A 12,544-nucleotide genomic window follows, 5' to 3' on the forward strand; every position below is an offset into this window, starting at 1 on the left:
CATCAGGCTGCTGAACAGCTTCTACCTCCAAGCCATTAGGCTGCTGAACAGCTTCTACCTCCAAGCCATCAGACTGCTGAACAGCTTCTACCTCCAAGCCATCAGGCTGCTTAACAGCTTCTACCTCCAAGCCATCAGACTGCTGAACAGCTTCTACCCCCAGGCCATCAGGCTAACTGAACAGCTTCTACCTCCAAGCCATCAGACTGCTGAACAGCTTCTACCTCCAAGCCATCAGACTGCTGAACAGCTTCTACCTCCAAGCCATTAGTCTGCTGAACAGCTTCTACCTCCAAGCCATCAGGCTGCTGAACACCTTCTACCTCCAAGCCATCAGGCTGCTGAACACCTTCTAACTCCAAGCCATCAGGCTGCTGAACAGCTTCTACCCCCAAGCCATCAGACTGCTGAACAGCTTCTACCCCCAAGCCATCAGACTGCTGAACAGCTTCTACCTCCAAGCCATTAGTCTGCTGAACAGCTTCTACCTCCAAGCCATCAGGCTGCTGAACACCTTCTACCTCCAAGCCATCAGGCTGCTGAACACCTTCTACCTCCAAGCCATCAGGCTGCTGAACAGCTTCTACCCCCAAGCCATCAGACTGCTGAACAGCTTCTACCCCCAAGCCATCAGACTGCTGAACAGCTTCTACCTCCAAGCCATCAGACTGCTGAACAGCTTCTACCCCCAAGCCATCAGGCTGCTGAACAATTAATCAAATGGCCACTGGACTATTTACATTTACCCCCATCCATTTGTTTTTACACTGCTGCTACTCGCTGTTTATTATCACTTTACCCCTACCTACAAATTACCTCAACTAACCTGTACCCCTGCACACTGACTCGGTACCGGTACCCCCTGTATATAGCCTCGCTATTGTCATTTTATTGTGTTACTTTTTATTATTGTTTACATTAGTTTTATTTGGAAATATATTCTTAACACTTCTTGAACTGCACTGTTGGTTAATCAAATGTATTTATAAAGCCCTTTTTACATCAGCCGATGTCACAAAGTGCTGTACAGAAACCCAGCCTAAAACCCTGATGTTAATGGGGGCCTGTAAGGGCTTGTCAGTAAGCTTTTCACGGTGAGGTCTACGCTTGTTGTATTCGGCGCATGTGACAAAGTCTGATTTGGAACAGAGTGAATGGAAACACATGGAAGCCATGTCTGATGTATTTAATCCCATTCTGCTTCAGCCATTACCATGAGCCCGTCCTCCCTAATTAAGGTGGCACCAACCTGCTGTGATTCTGTCCTACTTCTTGACCTGCTGGTTAGGGAAAAACAAGGTCAAACAGAAAAATAGGTTGGGCAAGATAGTCAGAACTTGTGGAGAAATCATGTCATCCCTCTACCTGGGCAGAGACCTCCATCCCTCTACCTGGGCAGAGACCTCCATCCCTCTACCAGGGCAGAGCCCTCCATCCCTCTACCTGGGCAGAGCCCTCCATCCCTCTACCTGGGCAGAGCCCTCCATCCCTCTACCTGGGCAGAGCCCTCCATCCCTCTACCTGGGCAGAGCCCTCTATCCCTCTACCTGGGCAGAGCCCTCCATCCCTCTACCTGGGCAGAGACCTCCATCCCTCTACCTGGACAGAGCCCTCTATCCCTCTACCTGGGCAGAGCCCTCTATCCCTCTACCTGGGCAGAGCCCTCCATCCCTCTACCTGGGCAGAGCCCTCTATCCCTCTACCTGGGCAGAGCCCTCCATCCCTCTACCTGGGCAGAGCCCTCCATCCCTCTACCTGGGCAGAGCCCTTTATCCCTCTACCTGGGCAGAGCCCTCTATCCCTCTACCTGGGCAGAGCCCTCTATCCCTCTACCTGGGCAGAGCCCTCTATCCCTCTACCTGGGCAGAGCCCTCTATCCCTCTACCTGGGCAGAGCCCTCCATCCCTCTACCTGGGCAGAGACCTCCATCCCTCTACCTGGGCAGAGACCTCCATCCCTCTACCTGGGCAGAGCCCTCTATCCCTCTACCTGGGCAGAGCCCTCTATCCCTCTACCTGGGCAGAGCCCTCCATCCCTCTACCTGGGCAGAGCCCTCTATCCCTCTACCTGGGCAGAGCCCTCTATCCCTCTACCTGGGCAGAGCCCTCTATCCCTCTACCTGGGCAGAGCCCTCCATCCCTCTACCTGGGCAGAGCCCTCCATCCCTCTACCTGGGCAGAGCCCTCTATCCCTCTACCTGGGCAGAGCCCTCTATCCCTCTACCTGGGCAGAGCCCTCTATCCCTCTACCTGGGCAGAGCCCTCTATCCCTCTACCTGGGCAGAGCCCTCTATCCCTCTACCTGGGCAGAGCCCTCTATCCCTCTACCTGGGCAGAGCCCTCTATCCCTCTACCTGGGCAGAGCCCTCCATCCCTCTACCTGGGCAGAGCCCTCTATCCCTCTACCTGGGCAGAGCCCTCTATCCCTCTACTTGGGCAGAGCCCTCTATCCCTCTACCTGGGCAGAGCCCTCTATCCCTCCACCTGGGCAGAGCCCTCCATCCCTCTACCAGGGCAGAGCCCTCTATCCCTCTACCTGGGCAGAGCCCTCTATCCCTCTACCTGGGCAGAGCCCTCTATCCCTCTACCTGGGCAGAGCCCTCCATCCCTCTACCTGGGCAGAGCCCTCCAGAAGGCCAACACAATAGAGGTTGACTCTTCCCATCCACTCCACCCTGAATTACAGCCCCTGCCTCTGGCTGCAGGTACAGACTGACCTGAAGTCTTAAAGAATTCGGGCCAAGTTCTCTTTTATTGCAATTCTGCAACTTACTAAAATGTTGGCCTGATTGCACATTTACATGGAGTCTGTTTTGACTTTACATGGAGTCTGTTTAGACTTTTACATGGAGTCTGTTTGGACTTTTACATGGAGTCTGTTTGGACTTTTACATGGAGTCTGTTTGGACTTTTACATGGAGTCTGTTTGGACTTTTACATGGAGTCTGTTTTGACTTTTACATGGAGTCTGTTTAGACTTTTACATGGAGTCTGTTTTGACTTTTACATGGAGTCTGTTTTGACTTTTACATGGAGTCTGTTTGGACTTTTTCTAAATATCCTTTGCTATTTGCTGTTTTTATTTTGTTTTTATGACTACTGCACCATGAGTGGCCTCTGAGGACATTACATTTTTCTGAATCCCCAGCCCCTGCTGCAGTGGGAGGGAGACCCTGTGTATGAGCCACAGCAGGTGCCTCTATTAATCTGTCTGTGTTGGTCTGTCTAGAGCTATGATCTGAAGCAGGAGAATGGGTTCAGTGCCAGCCTCAGTGAGTTCTGGAGGAAGGTGAACCAGCCGTTCCAACCCAACATCCCCCAGCTAGGCCACAGTACCACTAAGCAGCTCTCACACTGCTTCTCCAGGGACAAACTACACTTGTAAGATGCACCCACGCCACACCACGCCCCACACCAAGCCCCACGCCACGCCCCACACCACGCCCTACGTCACGCCCCACACCACGCCCTACGTCACGCCCCACACCACGCACCACGCACCACGCCACGCCCCACACCACGCCCCACACCACGCCCTACGTCACGCCACGCCCACACACCAAGCCCCACACCACGCCCCACACCACGCCCCACACCACGCCCCACACCACGCCCCACACCACGCCCCACACCAAGCCCCACGCCACGCCCCACACCACGCCCCACACCACGCCCCACACCACGCCCTACGTCACGCCACGCCCCACGCTATGCCCCACGCCCCACACCACGCCCTACGTCACGCCACGCCCCACACCAAGCCCCACACCACGCCCCACGCCACGCCCCACGCCCCACACCACGCCCCACACCACGCCCCACACCACGCCCCACACCACGCCCCACACCACGCCCCACACCACGCCCCACACCACGCCCTACGTCACACCACGCCCCACACCACGCCCCACGCCACACCACGCCCCACGCACCACACCAAGCCCCACGCCACGCCCCACACCACGCCCTACGTCACGCCACGCCCCACGCTATGCCCCAAGCCCCACACCAAGCCCCACACACGTCCTCACACACACTCTGACAACAGCTGGTCTGTATATGGAGTCACCATCAGTTTCCCTGAGTTGACACCTGTTCTTTGTTCTCTACAGATTTAACATCACCTCTAAAGACACGTTCTTTGACAACGCAACACGCAGTCGAATAGTGAGTCTGTCATTCAGGATGTTTCTCTGTTTTATATGAATGTCAAGAATCAATGGGAATATGGTTTCAGCTCTCTGTTTCTCTCTGACACAGTATTCTGTGTGACCTAACCCCCTCAGGTGTACGAGATCCTGAGACGCACCGCCTGCACACGCACCAGCCAATCCATGGGTGAGTGACCTCTAACCTCTGATTTGCCCAAAGTTGCCTACTTTTTGAGGTCATTGACCTTCTCCATGGTTCCTTAGTACAGGTCCATACAGGGGTACAGTGAGTGATTGGTCTTCTCCATGGTTCCTCAGTACAGGTCCAGACAGGGTTACAGTGAGTGATTGGTGTTCTCCATGGTTCCTTCTCCATGGTTCCTCAGTACAGGTCCAGACAGGGGTACAGTGAGTGATTGGTGTTCTCCATGGTTCCTTAGTACAGGTCCATACAGGGGTACAGTGAGTGATTGGTGTTCTCCATAGTTCCTCAGTACAGGTCAATACAGGGTTACAGTGAGTGATTGGTGGAAGGTCTGCATTAGAGGTGGATACGGGATTGAAATAAATTCTGGTCCTGTCTAGTTCTGTCATGATTAGTTCATTATTGGAGTCCGGTGTGTTAGTTGGGGCTGGGGAAAAAGTGTGAAATTTGCCCATCCCTGGTGTAGTGTATAGGGGGTAGTGTTGTAGGGGGTAGTGTTGTAGGGGGTAGTGTGTAGGGAGTAGTGTGTAGTGTTGTAGGGGGTAGTGGTGTAGGGGGTCGTGTTTGGTGTCACATTTAGAAATAAATACACTGATCAGCTCGGGGGGGGGGGGGGGGGGGATCACAGTTAGAAATAAATACAATGATCAGATAGGGGGAAATCACATTTAGAAATAAATACAATGATCAGATAGGGGGGGGGATCACAGTTAGAAATAAATACAATGATCAGATAGGGGGGGGATCACAGTTAGAAATAAATACAATGATCAGATAGGGGGGAAATCACAATTAGAAATAAATACAATGATCAGATAGGGGGAAATCACAGTTAGAAATAAATACACTGATCAGATAGGGGGGGGAAATCACAGTTAGAAATAAATACACTGATCAGATAAGGGGGGGGGGGGGAATCACATTTAGAAATAAATACAATGATCAGATAGGGGGGAAATCACAGTTAGAAATAAATACAATGATCAGATAGGGGGGAAATCACATTTAGAAATAAATACAATGATCAGATAGGGTAGGGATCACAGTTATAAATAAATACAATGATCAGATGGGGGGAAATCACATTTAGAAATAAATACAATGATCAGATAGGGGGAAATCACATTTAGAAATAAATACAATGATCAGATAGGGGGAAATCACATTTAGAAATAAATACAATGATCAGATAGGGGGAAATCACATTTAGAAATAAATACAATGATCAGATAGGGGGAAATCACATTTAGAAATAAATACAATGATCAGATAGGGGGGAAATCACATTTAGAAATAAATACAATGATCAGATAGGGGGAAATCACATTTAGAAATAAATACAATGATCAGATAGGGGGGAAATCACATTTAGAAATAAATACAATGATCAGATAGGGGGAAATCACATTTAGAAATAAATACAATGTATGTAGCTTCTCCACCTACAGGTTTCTGTGCCAATGTGCCACACAACTTATAAACAAAGCATAGTGACTTCGGGCCCTTCATGGTTTGTGTTTTCAACACCACAATAGACTATGAATCTGGACAAACAGAAAACACATCCCACCCTGCCTTGCAGTCCTACCCAGGTTTAAAGGCTTGACAATCTCCGAATGTCATTCAACTTTTGGGTGTTTTGTAACAGATGTCTCTTTCCGTTCATCAATTGGCCGCTGCACAGTTTGGATTGATTGATTGATTGATTTGTCAGTTAAAAGAAATAAATATATTCACACAGTACAAAGATGTTTTAAAGGATTTGCACAATAAAGCCAGGGACTCATTTCCATTATAGTCCCTATTTTTAACATGACACTGCTGAGGAACCATGATGTATACAACAGCGATGGTCTATACAAATGTGTTCTTATCCAATAAGACTTTGTATTTAAAACAGTGAATGTTGGTCTCTGGCATTATGATGGCGGACAACTCTAACTCATGGAAAAACAGTTGGATAGGGACCTGGGGTCTGAGTCCATGATCATTCTGTGGACCAGACCAAGCTGAATGAATACTACCACAGACAGCCAGGCTGTTTAAAATGCACAACCTATAGATGAGTATGAGGGGGGAGTACAGCTTGTTATGCTTGTTATGGCTGGTCTGGAGCATCTGTAGATGGTTGGGGCTGCTGGGGAACCATGATGCTCAGCATAATCAGACACTAGACTAGATGTTTGGGCATGCGGGGGGACCATGATGTGCAGCATATTCACACTGGACCAGCACAGAGACTTTTGGGTGGCTATGACTAGGTATCCATACAATTAGCGACCAGGTTTTAATGTGAATATTTAAAAAAAAAACATTTTCCCATCAGAGTTGTGTTTCTATCAAATTGACTTGTGCACATAAAAATAACATTGTGGTTAAATTCCTAGTTAGTCTATTGGTGGACATAGTGCAGGATAGACAGACTGGTAGTCTATATTGTTACTCTGAATGGTGGATAGACAGACTGGTAGTCTATATTGTTACTATGAATGGTGGATAGACAGACTGGTAGTCTATATTGTTACTATGAATGGTGGATAGACAGACTGGTAGTCTATATTGTTACTATGAATGGTGGATAGACAGATTGGTAGTCTATATTGTCACTATGACTAAATAACACCCTACCCTGTCCTATAAATAACACACTACCCTGTCCTATAAATAACACACTACCCTGTCCAATAAATAACACCCTACCCTGTCCTATAAATAACACACTACCCTGTCCTATAAATAACACACTACCCTGTCCAATAAATAACACGCTACCCTGTCCTATAAATAACACGCTACCCTGTCCAATAAACAACACGCTACCCTGTCCAATAAATAACACACTACCCTGTCCAATAAATATAACACACTACCCTGTCCAATAAATAACACACTACCCTGTCCAATAAATATAACACACTACCCTGTCCAATAAATATAACACCCTCCCCTGTCCAATAAATAACACGCTACCCTGTCCAATAAATAACACACTACCCTGTCCAATAAATAACACGCTACCCTGTCCAATAAATAACACACTACCCTGTCCAATAAATAACACACTACCCTGTCCAATAAATAACACACTACCCTCCCCTGTCCAATAAATAACACGCTACCCTGTCCAATAAATAACACGCTACCCTGTCCAATAAATAACACGCTACCCTGTCCAATAAATAACACGCTACCCTGTCCAATAAATAACACACTACCCTGTCCAATAAACAACACGCTACCCTGTCCAATAAATAACACGCTACCCTGTCCAATAAATAACACGCTACACTGTCCAATAAATAACACGCTACCCTGTCCAATAAATAACACGCTACCCTGTCCAATAAATAACACGCTACCCTGTCCAATAAATAACACGCTACCCTGTCCAATAAACAACACGCTACCCTGTCCAATAAATAACACACTACCCTGTCCAATAAATAACACGCTACCCTGTCCAATAAATAACACGCTACCCTGTCCAATAAATAACACGCTACCCTGTCCAATAAATAACACGCTACCCTGTCCTATAAATAACACGCAACCCTGTCCAATAAATAACACGCTACCCTGTCCAATAAATAACACGCTACCCTGTCCAATAAATAACACGCTACCCTGTCCAATAAATAACACTCTACCCTCCCCTGTCCAATAAATAACACGCTACCCTCCCCTGTCCTATAAATAACACGCTACCCTGTCCAATAAATAACACGCTACCCTGTCCAATAAATAACACGCTACCCTGTCCAATAAATAACACGCTACCCTGTCCAATAAATAACACGCTACCCTCCCCTGTCCAATAAATAACACGCTACCATCCCCTGTCCAATAAATAACACTCTACCCTCCCCTGTCCAATAAATAACACGCTACCCTGTCCTATAAATAACACGCTACCCTGTCCAATAAATAACACGCTACCCTGTCCAATAAATAACACGCTACCCTGTCCAATAAATAACACACTACCCTGTCCAATAAATAACACCCTACCCTGTCCAATAAATAACACGCTACCCTGTCCTATAAATAACACGCTCCCCTCCCCTGTCCAATAAATAACACGCTACCCTCCCCTGTCCAATAAATAACACGCTACCCTCCCCTGTCCAATAAATAACACACTACCCTCCCCTGTCCAATAAATAACACACTACCCTCCCCTGTCCAATAAATAACACACTACCCTCCCCTGTCCAATAAATAACACACTACCCTCCCCTGTCCAATAAATAAGACACTACCCTCCCCTGTCCAATAAATAACACACTACCCTGTCCAATAAATAACACACTACCCTGTCCAATAAATAACACGCTACCCTCCCCTGTCCAATAAATAACACTCTACCCTCCCCTGTCCAATAAATAACACGCTACCCTGTCCAATAAATAACACGCTACCCTGTCCTATAAATAACACGCTACCCTGTCCAATAAATAACACACTACCCTGTCCAATAAATAACACACTACCCTGTCCAATAAATAACACGCTACCCTGTCCAATAAATAACACCCTACCCTGTCCAATAAATAACACGCTACCCTGTCCTATAAATAACACGCTCCCCTCCCCTGTCCAATAAATAACACACTACCCTGTCCAATAAATAACACGCTACCCTCCCCTGTCCAATAAATAACACGCTACCCTCCCCTGTCCAATAAATAACACGCTACCCTCCCCTGTCCAATAAATAACACGCTACCCTCCCCTGTCCAATAAATAACACACTACCCTCCCCTGTCCAATAAATAAGACACTACCCTCCCCTGTCCAATAAATAACACACTACCCTGTCCAATAAATAACACACTACCCTGTCCAATAAATAACACGCTACCCTCCCCTGTCCAATAAATAACACGCTACCCTCCCCTGTCCAATAAATAACACACTACCCTGTCCAATAAATAACACGCTACCCTGTCCAATAAATAACACACTACCCTGTCCAATAAATAACACGCTACCCTGTCCAATAAATAACACCCTACCCTGTCCAATAAATAACACGCTACCCTGTCCTATAAATAACACGCTCCCCTCCCCTGTCCAATAAATAACACACTACCCTGTCCAATAAATCACACGCTACCCTCCCCTGTCCAATAAATAACACGCTACCCTCCCCTGTCCAATAAATAACACGCTACCCTCCCCTGTCCAATAAATAACACACTACCCTCCCCTGTCCAATAAATAAGACACTACCCTCCCCTGTCCAATAAATAAGACACTACCCTGTCCAATAAATAACACACTACCCTGTCCAATAAATAACACGCTACCCTCCCCTGTCCAATAAATAACACGCTACCCTCCCCTGTCCAATAAATAACACACTACCCTGTCCAATAAATAACACGCTACCCTGTCCAATAAATAACACGCTACCCTGTCCAATAAATAACACGCTACCCTGTCCAATAAATAACACACTACCCTCCCCTGTCCAATAAATAACACGCTACCCTCCCCTGTCCAATAAATAACACGCTACCCTCCCCTGTCCAATAAATAACACACTACCCTGTCCAATAAATAACACGCTACCCTGTCCAATAAATAACACGCTACCCTGTCCAATAAATAACACACTACCCTGTCCAATAAATAACACGCTACCCTGTCCAATAAATAACACACTACCCTCCCCTGTCCAATAAATAACACGCTACCCTCCCCTGTCCAATAAATAACACGCTACCCTCCCCTGTCCAATAAATAACACGCTACCCTCCCCTGTCCAATAAATAACACACTACCCTCCCCTGTCCAATAAATAACACACTACCCTGTCCAATAAATAACACACTACCCTCCCCTGTCCAATAAATAACACCCTCCCCTGTCCAATAAATAACACCCTACCCTGTCCAATAAATAACACACTACCCTGTCCAATAAATAACACACTACCCTCCCCTGTCCAATAAATAACACGCTACCCTCCCCTGTCCAATAAATAACACACTACCCTCCCCTGTCCAATAAATAACACACTACCCTGTCCAATAAATAACACACTACCCTGTCAAATAAATAACACGCTACCCTGTCAAATAAATAACACGCTACCCTCCCCTGTCCAATAAATAACACACTACCCTCCCCTGTCCAATAAATAACACACTACCCTCCCCTGTCCAATAAATAACACGCTACCCTCCCCTGTCCAACAAATAACACGCTACCCTCCCCTGTCCAACAAATAACACGCTACCCTCCCCTGTCCAATAAATAACACGCTACCCTCCCCTGTCCAATAAATAACACGCTACCCTCCCCTGTCCAATAAATAACACGCTACCCTCCCCTGTCCAACAAATAACACGCTACCCTCCCCTGTCCAATAAATAACACGCTACCCTGTCCAATAAATAACACGCTACCCTCCCCTGTCCAATAAATTTCACGCTACCCTCCCCTGTCCAATAAATAACACACTACCCTGTCCAATAAATAACACGCTACCCTGTCCAATAAATAACACGCTACCCTGTCCAATAAATAACACGCTACCCTCCCCTGTCCAATAAATAACACGCTACCCTGTCCAATAAATAACACGCTACCCTCCCCTGTCCAATAAATAACACGCTACCCTGTCCAATAAGTAAAACGCTACCCTGTCCAATAAGTAACACGCTACCCTGTCCAATAAATAACACGCTACCCTGTCCAATAAATAACACACTACCCTGTCCAATAAATAACACGCTACCCTGTCCAATAAATAACACACTACCCTGTCCAATAAATAACACGCTACCCTGTCCAATAAATAACACGCTACCCTGTCCAATAAATAACACGCTACCCTGTCCAATAAATAACACGCTACCCTGTCCAATAAATAACACGCTACCCTGTCCTATAAATAACACACTACCCTGTCCAATAAATAACACACTACTGTGTCCAATAAATAACACGCTACCCTGTCCAATAAATATAACACACTACCCTGTCCAATAAATATAACACCCTCCCCTGTCCAATAAATAACACACTACCCTGTCCAATAAATATAACACACTACCCTGTCCAATAAATATAACACCCTACCCTGTCCAATAAATAACACACTACCCTCCCCTGTCCAATAAATAACACGCTACCCTGTCCAATAAATAACACGCTACCCTGTCCAATAAATAACACGCTACCCTGTCCAATAAATAACACGCTACCCTGTCCAATAAATAACACGTTACCCTGTCCAATAAATAACACACTACCCTCCCCTGTCCAATAAATAACACACTACCCTGTCCAATAAATAACACGCTACCCTGTCCAATAAATAACACACTACCCTGTCCAATAAATAACACGCTACCCTGTCCAATAAATAACACGCTCCCCTGTCCAATAAGTAACACGCTACCCTGTCCAATAAATAACACGCTCCCCTGTCCAATAAATAACACGCTCCCCTGTCCAATAAATAACACGCTCCCCTGTCCAATAAATAACTCGCTACCCTGTCCAATAAATAACACGCTACCCTGTCCAATAAATAACACACTACCCTGTCCAATAAATAACACACTACCCTCCCCTGTCCAATAAATAACACACTACCCTCCCCTGTCCAATAAATAACACGCTACCCTGTCCAATAAACAACACGCTACCCTGTCCAATAAACAACACGCTACCCTGTCCAATAAACAACACGCTACCCTGTCCAATAAATAACACGCTACCCTGTCCAATAAATAACACGCTACCCTGTCCAATAAATAACACGCTACCCTGTCCAATAAATAACACACTACCCTGTCCAATAAATAACACACTACCCTGTCCTATAAATAACACACTACCCTGTCCTATAAATAACACACTACCCTGTCCTATAAATAACACACTACCCTGTCCAATAAATAACACACTATCCTGTCCAATAAATAACACACTACCTTCCCTTGTCCAATAAATAACACACTACCTTCCCTTGTCCAATAAATAACACACCACCCTCCCCTGTCCAATAATTAACACGCTACCCTGTCCAATAAATAACACGCTACCCTGTCCAATAAATAACACGCTACCCTGTCCAATAAATAACACGCTACCCTCCCCTGTCCAATAAATAACACGCTACCCTCCCCTGTCCAACAAATAACACGCTACCCTCCCCTGTCCAATAAATAACA

The 12,544-nt window shown here is 46.4% G+C and overlaps 1 protein-coding gene across 1 annotated transcript in view; it reads left to right on the forward strand.

Annotated features, from left to right (window-relative positions):
• The window catches only part of LOC139393656 (anoctamin-1-like), a 113,481-nt gene that overhangs the window by 15,065 nt on the left and 85,872 nt on the right, over window positions 1-12,544 (forward strand). Inside the window, exons 4-6 of the mRNA XM_071141996.1 lie at window positions 3,229-3,380; window positions 4,112-4,166; window positions 4,286-4,337. Coding sequence (XP_070998097.1) covers window positions 3,229-3,380; window positions 4,112-4,166; window positions 4,286-4,337 — 259 coding nt within the window. The remainder of the gene's footprint in view (window positions 1-3,228; window positions 3,381-4,111; window positions 4,167-4,285; window positions 4,338-12,544) is intronic.

Source organism: Oncorhynchus clarkii, unplaced genomic scaffold, assembly GCF_045791955.1.
Source record: "Oncorhynchus clarkii lewisi isolate Uvic-CL-2024 unplaced genomic scaffold, UVic_Ocla_1.0 unplaced_contig_4357_pilon_pilon, whole genome shotgun sequence".
Taxonomy (NCBI): Eukaryota; Metazoa; Chordata; class Actinopteri; order Salmoniformes; family Salmonidae; genus Oncorhynchus; species Oncorhynchus clarkii.